General features: G+C 35.7%; 1 protein-coding gene across 3 annotated transcripts in view; it reads right to left on the bottom strand.

The window, feature by feature from the left end:
- Nucleotides 1-17,725, bottom strand: part of JAKMIP2 (janus kinase and microtubule interacting protein 2) — a 219,576-nt gene that overhangs the window by 87,323 nt on the left and 114,528 nt on the right. For all 3 annotated transcript variants that reach the window (XM_051978939.1, XM_051978937.1, XM_051978936.1), the window contains exon 2: nucleotides 4,019-4,321. In XM_051978939.1, coding sequence (XP_051834899.1) covers nucleotides 4,019-4,147 — 129 coding nt within the window. In that variant the 5' untranslated portion in view covers nucleotides 4,148-4,321. The remainder of the gene's footprint in view (nucleotides 1-4,018; nucleotides 4,322-17,725) is intronic.

The following is a 17,725-nucleotide window of genomic DNA, read 5'->3' as shown; positions in this document are numbered from 1 at the left end:
TGATTGACATGGTGGAGAGATGGAATAGGTGAGAGTAAAGATAGACGGGTTTGGAACTTGTTGAACAACTAGACCCAAATACTAGTCACTTATGAATCATTGTGAACCTAGAGGCATGGCCCTCTAATTTTTCAGGTTATTAGGAAGAGTTACTTGAAAGAATGGATAAAGTGCTTTAAAAGGAAAACAAAAGACAAATGATATGGAAAAGCAGAAGAAAATTTTAACCTGAGTTAGGTAATAGGGAGGTGGAAATAGTGTAATACAGAGAATGAATGGAAGAAGGACCACTAAACTGCAAGACTTTTATCAATGATACTAATGAAGGTAGAACTTCAGGCTTCTCCTTTTCACAGATTACATGGGACAGGAAGATGTCATAAGCATAGAGGATCATAAAAACCAAAAATATCTCAACAAACTAGAGCAATGAGTTAAATCTACTAAGAGAAAATATAACACAGATGATGACAAAGTTCTATACAGTGATAAACACATTAAAGAAAGGAAAATGAAGTACTATGTGAGATAAGAGGGAGAATACTGTTATTGATCTATAAGGATGGGAGTTGGGAAGAGGGGGTGGGAAATCAGGATAAATTTCAGCATTCCCACCATGTTAGGGATCAGAGATAAGGGCTTCTTTAGAAAAAGCATGGATTAAAAAACAAAACAAAATATGATGATGGGAATTTGGATGTCCTCTGGAGTACTTATCCTATTCAAGATGTGACAAGCTTTGCTATTTGCTATTCAATTTTCCCAATCTCTTTTGGAGCAAGCTTGCTAAAAACTGGGTGGCAGTTGTCTCATTTTAGGGATAAGGGAAAGATAGGCATACCCCAATTTAGCACATTGTTATGGAGTGAGAAGAGTAGCGTTAGAAAAAGACTTTGAATTCCAGAACTACTAATTATTCCCTCTGTGACTATGGACAAGAAAATTGAGTTCTTTAGCTATCAATTTTCTTGGCTGTCAAAAGATGGGATTCAACAACATGATTTTTAAAGTCTTTTCCAGATCTAGATTTTGCTCCCTCACCCATGAACAAATAAAAAATTATTGGTGTATAAATACTGGACTCTAGAACAGGACAGAATTTAGATGTCATCCATTCCATTTTTTATCATTTTTCAGATGGTAAAATGGAGGCTCAGAGAAAGTCACATAATTAATGCCAGGATCCATAGTATCATAAAATCTCTATAACAGAAAGGGCCTCAGAGGGGACTTAAACCAATCTTATCACAAACCTAAATTCTGAACCTTACATTTCTAGTTCTTTCCACTATGCAATAGCTTTATATTGTTTTATTTTTAAAAATATAAATATATTGGGGCAGCTAGATGGCTCAGTGGATAGGAACTGGCCCTGAAGTCAGGAGGACCTGAGTTCAAATCCAGTTTCCCACACTTAATAGTTACTAGCTGTGTGATCCTAGGTAAGTCACTTAACCTCAATTGCCTCAGCAAAAAAAAAAAAAAAAAAAAAAAAGTCAGATTTAGCTACATGGTTTTCTTGGGGTTTTTGTGTATATTTTATGAAGTTATTTTTTTTTACAATAAAAAACATGTTTTTCCTCCCTACCTTTCTTCCTCTCTCTCTCCTTCTCTTCCTTCTTTCCTTTCTTCCTTCCTTCCTTCCTTCCTTCCTTCCTTCTTTCCTCTTAATATAGTAAAAGACTCAGTAAATTTACAGTATGTATACATGGGTTTCAATTCCTGCATTTTTCTATGTGAGACTTTGGGCAACTTATTTTAATTCCTCAATATAGAATCCAAGGACTTATATCTGGAAGGGACTTTAGAGATAATCTTTTTCAATGTTCTCATTTTTAGATGGAAAAAATGAGTCCTAGAGAGGTTAAGTGGCTAATCTGAGGCTTCCTCAATTACAAAATAGAAATAATAAAACTTATGCTGTCTGCGTCACATTGTTATGAAGGACGCAGTGTAAATCTTAAAAAACTATATACATATTGTTCTGTAAGAAATGAACAGTAGGATGAATACAGAGAGGTTTGGAGAGATACATAAACTGATGCTAAGTGAAATGAGCAGAACCAGGAGATCATTATACACTTCAACAACAATACTACATGAGGATCAATTCTGATGGAAGTAGTTATCTTTGGCAATGAGAGGATCCAATTCAGTTCCAATTGATCAGTGATGAACAGAACCAGCTACATCCAGTGAAATAACACTGGGAAATGAGTGTGGACCACAACATAGTATTTACACTCTTTCTATTGTTGTTTGCTTGCATTTTTGTTTTTCTTCTCAGGTTATTTTTACCTTTCTAAATCTGATTTTTCTTGTGCAGCAAGAGAACTGTATAAATATGTACATATATATTGTATTAAAATATACTTTAACATGTTTAACATGCATGAGACTACCTACCATTTAGGGGAGGGGATGGAGGGAAGGAAGGGAAAAGTTGGAACAGAAGTGTTTGCAAGGGTTAATGTTGAAAAATTACCCATGCATATGTTCTGTCAATAAAAAAACTTTAATAATAATAAAAGAACTATATACATGTAGATAGTAGTAACAGCATTTATAAGTAGCTGGCATTTATATAGCACTTTGAGATTTACAATACATTGTACAATTATCATCTTATTTTATACCGATAACTGTGAGGAGGTGTTACTATTGTCTCCATTTAGCATATGAGGAAACTGAGGCAAAAAATAATTGTGACTTGCCTAAGGTGGCATAACTAAGTAAGTATTTGAGGTCAAATATGAATTCATTTCCTGAGTATTATTTAACTGTAGATAGAAAGAGAAATAGGAAGAGAGAAAGAGAAAGAAGAGTTGTTACATATAAATTGAATCTGAGAGAGATCCAATCTATGAAGGGTGCATGGTGTCATGGAAAGGCTTAATGACAAAAGGCATGGGATTGAATTCCCTTTACCAAAATGACAAATTTTGTGATAATAGATCAATCACTTCATTTCTGGTTCCTTGCCTATAAAAGAAAGGTTGGAAATTGATGCAGTATAATTATAGCAAGACAAGATGTTTATATATAATTTATATATATATATATATATATAATTTTCATATTACATACATATATAATATATTTATATAGAAAGAGACAAGACAGAGACAGAGAGACACACAGAGAGAAAGACAAGGACAAAGAAATAGAGAAACAGAGAGAGACAGAAACAGAGATTGATAAAGAGAAAGACAGAAAAACAGGGACATAAAAAGGAAAGAAAGAAACAAAGACAAAGAAAAAGAGAGAAAGAAAGAGGACAGAGAGAGATTGAGAGATTGAAAGAGACATACACATAAATACAGAGACAGAGACAAAGAGACAAAAAGAAACAGCAAAAGACAAAGAGACAAAGGGAAACAGATGGAGAGAGTGACAGAAAATCAGAGAAACAAAGAGGAAAAAACAGAAAGAGAGAGAGAGAGAGAGAGAGAGAGTCAGAGACACACACACAGAGAAACATATACAGAGACACTGAAAAAAGAGACAGAGAGACAAAGAGAAACAAAGAGAGAAAGAAAGAGAAAGACTAAGAGAAAATTCACACACATACAGATACACAAAGAGAGACAGAAAGACAGAAAGACAAAAAAATTGAGAGAGAGAAGATTCACATACATACAAAGGATACCAAGAGAGAAACAGAGAAGGACAGAGGCATAGAGACAGACAGAATCTGATTATGTGTAAACCAAGGCCTAAAAAGCCTAGAGTTGACACAGGCATTTGGCTAGTTAAGGTCAACTTTCTTCTCATTATGCCATAATTACTAAGTGGCAGAGTCAGGGTATAAACCCAAGTCTCCTGGTTGATGATTCCCTTTTCTCCCCAACGTGCCATGATGCTTCACCTGGGAAAGGCCCATAGTCATGTCTGATACGATGACCCTTTAAAAAGGGGCAGGAACAATCTGACATCATTGTGAGTTAAAGCCCCTAGTGCTACCTGGAATAAGGCCAATGGCCTCCAGATGACCATCTTATTCTCCTTTCCCACTCACCTTAGACTTCTCCTGGTGCAGTTCTATCTGAATATCAGTGAGCTTGGTCCTGAGGTCTTCATTGGCAGCCTGAAGAGCCACAATCAGCGCCTCAGGCTTCTCGCCCTTACTCCGTCCTTTCTTGGACATTGTTCTTTGTGGAATTGAGTCTATGAGGGTTTGAATGCCTTTCAAATAGGTGCTGCCATTTCATTCATTCATTTAGTTATTGCCCCCCTCCCCCCCTCTAGTCCCAGTCTTCTCAGCACCTACAGTGTTACAGCATTCCTTGGTAAGGTGTCCTCATTAGTTGCTCTGGATGCCCTAGAAAAGAGAGAAAAGAGGCTTATTTACTTCATTTGAAAAATAACTGAGTTGTGTACAAGTACGGTCAGTTCCAAAAGAGCCTGTTGTTAAATTTTCAGTGTAAGCATTGACATCTTGGGAATCAGCAAACACTAAAAATTATTGTTGAATTATTTCAGTGTCCTGATTCTTCACAACCCCATTTGATGACTTTTTGATAAAGATACTAGATCAGGTTGCCATTTTCTTCTCCAGATCATTTTAAAGATGAGGAACTGAGGCAAACAGGGCTACAAAACCTGCTCAGGGTAACATGGATAAGAAGTTTCTCAGGCCAGATTTGAACTCATGAAAATGAGTCTTTCTGATTTCAAGCTCACTGCTCTATCCACTATACCACTTAACTTAATTTGTACCTTTGTTGGTTGTCTAGACTTAAGAAAGTCGTGGAGAAAATATTAATGGTTCAAATTAAACTTAAAAAGTATGTCCTGCATCCTTTTTTAAGGGGATGTATGTTTCCAGTATTCTGTTAAACATTTACCAGCATATCCTTGCTACTATCACCCATGAAGTAATTTCTCAACACAAGATCATCTTATCTTAAGGAAAAACAAAAGGAAAATCCAAACTTACAGAAGAGATAAACTAGTGAGTAGAAAGAAGGGTTGGTAGTTGCAAATTCAACTTATTCAAAATATAAAAAAAAATTTACTTTCACAATGAGCACCAGAATATAGTGGAAAATGCACTGAAAATGAAGTGAGAAGACCTGATTTCAAATTCTGATTCTAACAACTGTGACATTTGATTAAGTTGTTTGATTAAGTCAATCTTTCTGAACCTCTATATCTTCATCTAGCGAATACAGAAAGTTTTACTGCAGAAAACTAATTATAGTATCATAGAATTAGAGGTAGAAGAGCCTTTAAAGGTCAAGTACTTACTCCTATTAGTCATTTTATGGATGAGGAACTGATATTCAAAAAAGTAAAAGATCTGCACAAGCTAACACAGGTAATAAGGGACAGAGGAAGGACTTGAATTCACATCTTTCTGTGTTTCTACTATACCACTCTACTCTACTCTACTCTACTATAGTTTCTACTATACCACTCTGAACTCTTATTTGCTTTGCAGGGATAATCTGGGAAAATCTTTGTCAACTTCAAATAGCTATAGAACTGATAGTTACAATCACTCCCAAGTTCAAACATTTAATGCTTTTTCGAACCTTATATGACTCATCAAGGACACTGTTGGTTGTGGTCACTAGCACCTGTCTTCTAGCTCCATTCTGAATAGATTGGAACTAGTTTTGTACAGAGAACTTGGGGATGGAAGGACATAAAAAGGGGGTCTTCCATATCTCTGAAAAAAAGAAAAATGCAAAAAAATTTTTTAAAGTTTCAGTGTAAAAAACAAACAAACAAAGGGACAGTCAAGTGGCACAGTGGATAGAGCACTGACTCTGAAGTAAGGAGGATGTCACTTGTTATTGTCTTTGTAACATGTTATTTAACTCTGATTTCCTTGCCAAAAAAAAAAAAAAAAAGGTCTAGAGTGGATGGTAGGTAGGAACTGTCTTGCAGAAAGTTTACAAAAGTCTTCACCTAAATTATTTAGAAAATTTAGTCTCCAAGTGATGATGAACATTTTCTTTCATACAAAAAGAAAAGAAAAGTTTAGGCTACTTGCAAAACCAATTGCCATGGTTTTCTATTAAAAGTCAACTACCTAAATTGTACTCTTTTTTTTTTTTCACTTATTAAAAAAAAAGCAAAAGCTGGCCCTTCCATGTGGGTTGCCACAACCTAGCAACTTGTAACAATAACTTATTTCCAAACTTTTCATTCTATTTCAATTCAATACAAATTAAAAAAAAAAGAAAATAAGAAACAGCAAGAACAACTTGAAATGATTATGCTTAAAATAGCTTATTATATTTTGTAATATTTCTGTAAATTTGTTATGATACTTATGGAAGTTTTTTCTTTCTACATTTTTGACAGTTGTTTTAACAATTCAGCTGGTCCTGTTATTTCTTTGAAGCAGTGTGCTGAGGATTCATATACATATATTTGAACTAGTCCTATCTTTATACCAGCTACATTTTCAACTTGGACTTTTATTCCGTTATAGTTTATGATGAATTTTTAAAAATATGGACATTGGAAAGAAAAACCTTCTTAAGGTCAGGGTCTCTATCTCATCTAAATTTTGGATCTTACTCAAAATAAGCACCATATTTTGCACATAATACTAACTTTACAAATATTTAAATGAACTGAATTTAGATCTCAAAGCTGAACACTGGACTCTGCACACTGTAGAGACATTGAAGGTTTGCTGAACTAAACTCAAAGTCTGGCATAGTATTCAATACACAGTAGTTGCTTATTGAATACTTATTTATTAAGACACTAGTGATATAGGGGAAAGAAGAGTACCTTTAGAGTCAGGAGAGAATTGGATGTAAATCTGTCCTCAGACACCAGGTGTACTATCATAGGGCAAATCAACTTAATCTCACTGATTCTGTTTCCTCACTTGTAAAATGAGACTAGTAAAACCTGTAATACTTATTTCCCAGAGTTTTTATAAAAACAAAGGAAATAGTGTCTCTATTTTCTAGACTTTGTGTTTTATGTGTTTGCTATCTTTCTTAAGTTGAATTTATGACAGCATTGTACTTGGCCAGTTTATAACTTCACTAAATAAGATGCCACTTCTGGAATCACCACCAGGCTGATAACTCAAATCTTGACTGATACTACTTCTTCATCCACTTTTCCCCTCTGATCAAAGGTTTGGAAGACAGTGTACTAAGCAGAAACTAGACTCTTACCTCACTCCACTTTGGATCTGCTGCTCTTCCTGATCTCAACTCCATTGAACAAGATGCTGATATACTGGGTATCCCTTAGCCTTGCCCCCACTTGCCTTGCCTTCTTTTGCATGTTGTTTTTCCCCCCATTAGATTATAAGCTCCTTAAAGTTAATGATTATCTCTCTTTATTAACTGTATTCCTAGCACTTAGCACAGTAGCTGGTACACAGTAGGAGAACTTAATAAATGTTTATTAGATAGGAAAATATGCTGTGTGGAGGAAAAGAAACTTATTTTGGAATCAGGGGACCTGAGTTTGGGTTCTGGCTCTGATAACTATTTATGAACTGTAGTTCATAAATAGTTCACAAATGTAGTTCATAAATACTATAACGGTATTAAAAATCACTTAATCTCACTAAGCTTCAATTTCTTCCTTTGAGAGGTTATTATTTTCAATTAATTAGCATCTATTAAATTCTGACTATGTGCTAGATACTGAGGATATAAGGAGAGAAGTAATCCCAGTGCCTAAGGAGCTTTTTTGAAGGAAAACAAAGGATTTGTATATGGAACAATACCATTCATTCATTCTTTTTTTTTCCCTTTCATTTAATAAACATTAATCACAACATCTACTATGTTCCAGGCATTTTGAAAGACAGATATGAACACAGATATGTGATTTACATGCTTCTCATATAATTTACAATCTACTAGAACAGGTAAGACAAGTCCATCATAAACTACAGATTAAAATTTAAATCAAGGGGAAAATAGAATTCAGCTTACAACAGGCAAACTCTGAGGAATCACCATTTCTCGGCAAAATAAGATAGAGAGCATAGAACTTTTGGTAGCTCCCAGGAAGAAATCCCCTTCTAAAACATCCATTATCCCCACAATTCTCTTAAACTCTAATTAAACTTCAAGGAATCCTAAGATTGCTCAACGGGGCCAGCAAATTGCTAGATCTTCATAAATATTTCAAGGATGCTTGTGCTTTGATGGGGCTGGAGGAAAGACATTGCTGGTGCAACCTGTACATGGCAGCAATATATTGCAGTGATTCCTTGCTCTAATTCCATTCTCTTCCCACAGTATGCTTCAATCTCAAGATAAACTGTGCTTGGTCACAGAATTGTCCAGATTATAAAAGCTGCCAAATCATAATATCATAGGCTTGGCTCAAATCTTAGAGTAGAGATTCATAATCCTTTTTGTTTCATAGGCCCTTGTAGAAATTGGTTTAAGGCTTAAATGTGTAAGATAAAATTTATAGGGTTTCCAAGGAAATAAACCATATTAAAATACAGTTATCAAACTGTTAAAAAAGAATAAATTCACAGAGCCCAAGTTAAGAACCTTTTGCAAAGCAGGCCATTTCCTTTATAACTTTATCTTTAGAAATGACTACTTTTACATTGTAAGGTGAGAGCCTTCTCTACTTTATCATATTTTTGTATAATGCTATTTAATATAATATTTCTGAAGATATTATATTTTAGTTGCCCAAGGAGCCAGAATTTAATCAGTGTGGGTGCCCTTTCCAATGCTTCAGATTGCAACCCCCCCAACACTCCCTTTAGTACACCTACATTTAAATATTTTTAGTGAGTTACTGTAGCTGAAAAAATCATCACCCTATGGTTACCCTGGTGATCATCATCTCTGTACTTATCTAGGCTGATCCTCAAACAATACATATGTAATTCATTGTTAAGCTCACACTTTAAAATTAAATACTATTAATAGTTTGAGCATTCTTCTTGTTCTTGGCCAACTCATTTAACCAGGTAGAGGTGTGACAAGTAAGCAAAATTTGATCAAATAGTTCCCATTATTTCCATATATGAAACTGACATTCCATATAATCTGTTCTTCTTGCAGCTGCCCAAATACATGTGCCAATTGGATTGCAGCCTTTGGCATGATTTGGGTACAATTGGGGGGAGCGGCACAAAATTACTCTGGCTTATGCCTACTCTCAGAGAAACATGAAGAATATCAATACCTAAGGTTTCTTTCTCTCTCTCTCTCTCTCTCTCTCTCTCTCTCTCTTTCTCTCTCTCTCTTTGTCTCTCATCCTCACTCCTTCCCCTCCTCCCTCCCCCCTCTATCTCTCACACATACATTAAAAAAGGCAAATCAAAACATGCCTACAATTAGAAAAAATAAAACAAAACAGAACAGAACATACTAGCATCTAGTTTATTTTGCTGCTTCTCCAAAAGGCTCTCAGATACCCTGAAAGTACTTAAGGTAAAAACACATTGAATATAGAGTGGATTTTATTTCATTCAATAGAAAATGGAGAGTAGGTTAGTAAACCAGTGAACAAGCTTTTATCAAGTATTTGTTCTGTGTCAGGCACTGTGCTAAGCACAGGGAATGCAAGAAAAGGCGAAAAAAGAAAAAAAAAGCAGGAAAAAAGAAAAAAATTCAAACCAGTCACTGAACTCAAGGAGGTTACATGCTAATGTGAGAGATGAAATGTAAATAACCAGCTATATGCAAAGTAAATGGAAGAAAGGAAAGCCCCTGAAAGAAACTAAGAAGTGGAAAGCAAGAAGCAGGGTGTTCTAGGCATAAGTGGCCACTCCAAAGGTGGAGAAGATGAATGAAGTGTTGTATTTGAAGATCCAATATAGTTGGGTTTTAGCATTTGTGAAGAGAAGTAACATATAAGAATATTGAAAAGTTGTAAAGAGGCCAAAGTATGAAAAACCTTAAGTGCCAAATAGAGGAGTTTATATTTGTTTTTAATGGTGACTGGATGCCAGTAGTATATTTTGGTAGGAAGATGATAGATTTTTTTTTTTTTAGGAAAATCACTTTGATAAATTATGGGTGTGTTAGAGTAGGGAAACACTTAAGATGGTGAAGACTATTTGAAGTCTATTTCAAAGGCCTAGGTGAGAGATAATGAAGCTCTCTATTAGGGTGGCTTTATGAGTGAAGAGGGAGATATTATGAATATGATTTGGAAACCTTTTTAATATTGGGGGGAGTGAAAGCAAGGAATCAAGAATGACATCAAAGTTTCAGGCACTGGTGACTGGGAGGATGGTGGTGAAAGTTTGGAAAAAGGGAGGATTGGGGGTAAATAATAAATTCTATTTTAGGCATGTTGAGTTTGGGATATTTGTGGAGTATCTGGGTTGCTCCTTGATTCATACAGTTCCTTGCTGTGACAATCTTACATACAGATAGTCCAGACTATGAGCTTTTCTCAAGGTCAAAGTGAACATGGGCATCTCCAGCTCCTCTTCTCTCCTCTGATCTAGGCTCAAAATTCCTTTTCCCCCCCCTCCTCTCTTTATAAGGATCTGAATACCTTTCTCTATTGCTTCTTCCCCAGTTTTTAATCTATCTCTTCTCTTTGAGTCTGAGTCCATTTGATCTCACTTTCTAATTTAAGCTATGAGTCCCTTGACTCCTACTCTTTTCAAGGCTCCTTATCTCTTTTGAATTTCTGTCTGGCTCTATTTCTCACGTATATGAACTTGTAAGGGACACATGGATGTTCACCCTGTTTTCCAAGTCCATAATCTATTCAATAACTCTCCTCTTTGGTAACTCTCCTACAACCTACCTTTTCTCCCTTTCCTTCTATGGACTCAAGACCAAGGTGTTAGTTCAAGTATGTAAAACCTTATTCTTGAATTGCAAAGCCAGTGATCCTCCCTGCTGAGTCTTCAACTTTTAAGTTGTGAATTTGAGTCATTGTCAAAACAAAGGCCAAGTCAGGGAGGCAATTAAGATCCAAAACAAGGATTCACACTTTGTGGAGAGTTGGTACAGGAGGATAGTACACTTTTGTGGAGAATTCGTCTGGCATCTCTTGGCTTAATACTACCTATTTCCCACCTCCATGTCTTGTGCTGCTATTTTCTCTACTTAGAATACATATCTTCTTCATTCTTCTTTCACCAATTCACTTTCTGTCAAAACTTGATCCATTATTTTGTTCTTTGTTTTAAATAATTTTTGATGCCTAATGATTTTACAATATTGACAAATCAGAGCCCAGGGTCTACTCACATATTTAGTTAAGGGATGTAGAACAATACAACCTCCTATTTTCTTATTTGTCTTTTGTAAATCGTCTCCTAGCTCTTTACCCACCTGGAAGAAACTATATTTTGACTCCTTCCTTATCTTTTGTACTTCACCAACCTTGCCTCTTGCACATAGGCTATTAGTCTCTTGACTAAAGTCCAAAATTTCAGTAGATATAACTCTCCCAAAATTTTGCTAATTACCATACTCATTCAGAGTCTGGTTTATTCCCTTTTACATTAGTAAAATCTTTTGTGACTATAGAAGAATCTCAATTTTTTCAAACCAATTATGAACCATAACTCCCTGACACAACAATATTTCGGGATCTATCCTTTTTTTCATCCAAGGGGGAAAACTGAACCCTTTTTTGTCCCTTTCTTTAGAGACTAGTTTCTATTAGCTTGGAGTGACTTCATAGTTTTAAAACTCCACAGAGGGTAGTGGGGTGATGCAATAGCCCCTCTTCCCAAATATGTTACCCTTCCTCAAATGCTTCCTAGTTTAGCTTTTAGAAGGAAGCAATAGCCCAGGAAAGATTTACATATTTGTTTTCAAGAACCCCAAAGTTTGGTGTGTTTCTGCCTAAGAATATAAAGGATGATGATTGAATGTATCATGATAGGGCAGTTGAAATGCTTAAACATTACCCAAAGAACTCTTCATAAAGGAGCAGATAACAGATTGGATATAGTAGGGGATAGGGACCTTATTTAGCTTTGTTGGACTTTCACAATGTAAAAACATAAACAAGAAATATTTTTCCAGTTTTTTATTCTGTGCCCTAAAAGCACAATCATGTGTATAGGGGAAAAGAAGAGCTTGTAATAAAGAAACCTAAAACCTCAGTTTCATCACTTAATAGCTGTGTGACTAGGATTGAATTGGTTCATTTATCCATATTTTAGTTCTGCATGTATAAAATATGGATAATAAATCTATAATGCCTGTATTCCAAGTTTATTGTATCAAATGAGCCAAGGAAAATAAAGTACTTTTCAAATCTTACATTTATGAGAGAATCATTGTTTTTTGTATGGTTCTTACCCTCCTTTTCTTCCCTCATACTTTTCCTTCTTCTTCTGAAAAAGCTGTCCTTTCCATTTCAGGCAAGTAGATTTCTCTTCTTAATGGAAAATGAACTAATGAATTCATGTAAAATTAGGTATTAGAAGCTTAGTAGCTACCTTTCAATTCAATTCAAATCTAATAGCCTTTCAGCAGCCCAGATGCCAATCTTTTTTTTCTTGATATCTCTTTTCAGAAATCACATGATAACAATTTATGTATATGGCTCTACTCTCATTCAAGGGGAAAAATGGAGCCCTCCTCAGTCTCTTTATTTAGAGAATCTAAGAGTACTAGACAGACTGTTACATGGCAAAGGCATTGTATTTGGTCTGCTTGACTCTAAGGACAGAAATAGGAATAACTGGTCAAAGTTTCAGGCAGGTAATTTTTAGCTCAACTTTAGGAAATAGTTCTAACAGTTTAGGGCTGCCCCAAACTTGACAGAGTCACTTTAGAGGGGGTGAGCTTTTTCTACTAGAAACTTTCAAATAGAAGTTTGATGACCACTTGTCAATGAAGTCATTCTGGGTCTAATATGCTTTGGAAAGGTCAATCTTTGAGCTCTTTTCCATTTTATAGATTCTATGATTTTAAACTTTTCAGTGGCTCTTAGATATAATTCAAATCCCTCTACTAAGCATTTGAGGCCTTCCACAATCTGATGCTATTTCACATCTCCAGTTTTGTCTCATATTATTTCTCTGAAATCGCCTCGTGTACTCTCTGATCCCCTAACATGGCAGGTATCCCCTTCAGTTCAGGCTTGGAATGTTCTTTAGTTTGTTGAATTACTAGCCATCATTTTTTTCATCTTATTCCATCTCTTATTTTGTCTCAAAGAAACCTTCCTGATCCCTCTAATAAGAAACAATCTCCCTCATTGGGCCCTACAAAATAGTCTGTTTTGGATCTAATATTTTTATGTTTATACTGTCAGTTGTAATTATTGCTGTCTAAATGCTGTCAGTCATATCTCACTCTTCATGATCCCCATTTGGGGTTTCCTTGGCAAAGCTATGGTTGGTATTTGCTATCTCCTCATTTTACAGATGAAGAAACGGAGGCAAACAGAGTACAGTGACTTGTCCAAGGTCAAAAAGCTAGTAAGTATCTGAGTTTGGATTTGAACTCAGGAAGATAAGTCTATCTAACTCCAGGCCATGTGTTCTATCTGCTGAGACACCTAGCGGCCCCATTAGTTATGATTATCTATATTTATTATTCCCCTATGAGTTCCAAAATTTCAGAGACTATTTTAATTGACCTTTGTATCTCTAATGCTAAGCAAAGCCACTAATTAGACTTGGAGTTAGGAAGATCTGAGTTCAAATCCTTTCTCAGATACTTACTAACTGTAACTCTGGGCAAGTTATTTAATCTATCTCAGTCTCAGTTTCATCAAATTGGAGATAATTACAATACTTACCTCAGAGAAATGGTGTTAGGATCAAATGAGATAACATGTCTTTATAAACTTAAATCTCAATCTCTGTCTCTGTTTCTATCTCTCTCTGCCTCTCTCTGTTTCTATCTCTCTCTGCCTCTCTGTTTTTCTCTCCCCTTGTATGTGTATGCTAGCTATTATTACCATAAATCTCTGCAAGCTGTAAGTTCTTAATAAATGTTTGTTAAATAAATATAGAGTAAATGAGTAAGCACCACACCAGGGACTGAGATATGTATGTGTGTGTGTATGTATATATAAATACATATATATACATACACACATAAATACATACACACACACACACATATACAGATATAGAGACAGAGACAGAAAGACACACATAGGAGATGAGACAGAGAGACGGAAAGAGGCAGAAAAGACAGAGAAACAGAGACAGAGAAACATACAGAAAGAGTGAGACAGAGAAATACAGAGAGAGAGAGACAGAGAGAGACAGAAGAAAGAGCGAGACAGAGAAACACAGAGAGAGACAGACCGAGAGAGACAGAAGAAAGAGGGAGACAGAGAAACAGAGACAGAGACAACAGAGAATCACAGAGAGAGACAGAGACAGAGAGAGGCAGAAGAAACAGAGAGAGACAGAGAAACAGACAGAAACAGCAACAGAGAAAAACACACACACACACACACACACACACACACACACAGACAGAGAAGGCAGAAGAGACAAAGAAATAGAGACAGAGACAGAGACAATGACAAAGAGAGAAACACATAGAGAGAGACAAAGAGATAGAGAGAGGCAGAAGAGACAGAGAGAAACAGACAGTGACAGAGACAAAACAGAGACAGAGACAAAGAGAGACAGAGACAAAGGCAGAAAGAAAGAGAAAGAGACAGAGACAGAGACACACAGAGAGACAGAGAGATCTAGGCAAAGTTTAAGGAAATCTGAGGAAAGAGTTGAATTTCATCCAGCAAGAGGAGTAATATTAAGAAATGCTTAATGGAGTGGTTGACATCTAAGTGTGACTTTAAAAGAAAAGAGAGACATAAAAGATGAAGGTGAGAGCATTCATTCCAGGAATAAGAGACAGTCTGCTCTGATAACAGGTTAGGAACAGAATGGATAGGCAGAAAGAAAATTGGTTGTGGAGAGTAATGCATGAAAAGAGGTGACAAACAGGTAGATTTCATTCAACCCAGAAGTATGTGAATTTTAAAAGAATCAACAGGTAAAGAGCAGAGTTGAATATAAAGCAATAACACTAACCATGTAATTTCTGACATGAGGTGGGGAGGGGATTTGCAAGCAAGAGACCTTCCTTTCCACTTTATATACTCCTCCATAAAACTGACTAAATTTGGCTAGAAACTGGAAAATGAATGGATGCCCATCAATTGGAGAATGGCTGAGTAAATTGTGGTATATGAATGTTATGGAATATTATTGTTCTGTAAGAAATGACCAGCAGGATGAATACAGAGAGGCTTGGAGAGACCTACATGGACTGATGCTAAGTGAGATGAGCAGAACCAGGAGATCATTATACACTTCGACAACGATATTGTATGAGGATGTATTCTGATGGAAGTGGATTTCTATGACAAAGGGACCTAACTGAGTTTCAATGGATAAATGATGGACAGAAACAGCTACACACAAAGAAGGAACACTGGGAAACGAATGTGAACTATTTGCATTTTTGATTTTCTTCCCGAGTTATTTTTACCTTCTGAATCCAATTCTCCCTGTGCAACAGGAGAACTGTTTGGTTCTGCGAATATGTATTATATCTAGGATATACTGCAACATATTTAACATATATAGGACTGCTTGCCATCTTGGGGGGGGGGGTGGAGGGAGGGAGGGGAAAAAACGAAACATAAGCGAGTGCAAGGGATAATGTTGTAAAAAATTACCCTGGCATGGATTCTGTCAATACAAAGTTATTATTAACTAAAATGAAATAAAAAAAAACTGACTAAATTTCAGGGCTTGTATTTAGTAAGATTTGTTAGAAGTTTTGTTGAGAAAGGTCTATTGTGTCATTTTTGGAGCAATAAATAAAAAATAAAGTTGACCAAAGACTCAAGGTAAGTAATTATTAAGCAGAGTAGACAGTGATGCTAAAATAATAATAGTGATGGCTTTTATGTTTAACTACCATGTGGCATTGCTGATCACTATCCAAAGCTAGGCTAGCCCTGTGCTCCCCATGATGGTTATATCTCATCTGACTAAATAGACATGCTTAGGGAATACCAAACTACAAGGTCCTCAGGAAGTAGTTCTATTCTCTAGCTGAATCTATTTTTCGGATGGCTACACTGACACACTCTCTAGACAGCATGAATTAATGTGGATTGTCCAATCAGAATTAGCTTGGAGCACCCATTTTACTACAAAACCCTGTCTCCATCCCCAACTTGCTATATTTCACTGAGTCCTAGTCACATGACCTTGACATAATGCAGTTGCTTCCCTGAGGGAACAAACAAAATATGTCTAACTGTAGACAGTTGGCTCTTGGCATAGAATCAATAAGAGCAATAAACAATACATATTAAAACATCTACTACATGGCTATGAGCCCATAGCCTCTCCCAGACCCAGGCAGTTTTCCAGACAATACATACTTCCTATCCACTATCTGGGACTCTAGAAAATGCAGTTCATTTTGTTATTTTCACATTCACTCCATTTATGAGTAGACATAAAAGTACAGACAATATAGCAGAGTTCATAACTCACCTTCAACCCAAAATACAATGGGGCCAATCTTTATCTTTTTTGAGGGAACTGCAGAGATTGTTTCATTCAACTCATTTTACCGAATAGGAAACTAACTCCCAGAAAGGTTGTTTAGCTGGTACAAATATACTCATTTGCTTTTTTGAAGAGCCAGAATTAAGCCTTAGTTTTACAGACTCTGCAATACACGGCTCCTTTCATCAGTTTCTTTCTCAAGGTGAATAGCATTTTCTAACATGAGTTTTTTGGAATTGTCTTGAATCATTGTATGGATCAGAATAGCCAAATGTTTTGCAGTTAATTATCATTACAATTTTGCTATTACTATGGACAATGAACTGCTGGCTCTGCTCACTTCATTTTGAATCAGTTCATGTCTTGCCATGTTTTTTTATTAAACCATTCCTTTGTCATTTCTTATGGCACAATCGAATTCTATCATAATACTATATCACAGCTTGTTCAGTCATTTTCCAGTTGATGGGCATCCTCTCAATTTCTAAATCTTTGACACAACAAAAAGAGCTCCTATAAATATTTTTGCACATATAGGTTCCTTTCCTCCTATCTTCCCTTCCATTTTAAAAGCTCTTTTGTGTTTCTTTTAAGTGAAACAGCTTACCTCATTTTACCTCTCCCTTCCTCTTTCTCCTAGTGTATTTCTCTCACCCTTTAATTTTATTTTTTAATTATCATCTCATCATAATTTTCCCTCTTTTCCACCCATTAATTTAATATTTTTAGATATCATTCTATCATATGTCCACTCAGATATGTGCCCTCTATCTATGTATACTCCTATGTATATCACTAATAACGATAAAGTTCTTAAGTATTTTAAGAATTATCTTTCCATATAGGAATATAAATAGTTTAACCTTATTGAATCCTTTAAGATTTGTTTTTTCTGTTAATTTTTATGCTTCTCTCCAGTATTCTATTTATAAGTCAAACTTTGGGGGCAACTAGATGGTACAGTGGATAACAGCCCTGAAGTCAGAAGGACCTGAATTCAAATCTGACCTTAGACACGTAATACTTCCTACCTGTATGATCCTGGACAAGTCATTTAACCCTAATTGCCTGAGCAAAGGAAAAAAGAATTCAAGTTTTCTATTTGACGCTGGTCTCTTTTTCAGGAATTGAAAGTCCACTGTTTTATTAAATATCTATCCCCTCCCCCTCAAAAAGGATTATATTCATTATATAAGATTATATTGAGTAGATGATTCTTAATTGTAATCTTAGTTCCTTTGCTCTCCAGAATATCATATTCCCTGAAGCCACTAAATCTTG

This window comes from Antechinus flavipes, chromosome 2 (genome assembly GCF_016432865.1).
Source record: "Antechinus flavipes isolate AdamAnt ecotype Samford, QLD, Australia chromosome 2, AdamAnt_v2, whole genome shotgun sequence".
Classification (NCBI taxonomy): Eukaryota; Metazoa; Chordata; class Mammalia; order Dasyuromorphia; family Dasyuridae; genus Antechinus; species Antechinus flavipes.
This window is presented reverse-complemented; position numbering and strand designations above follow the sequence as displayed.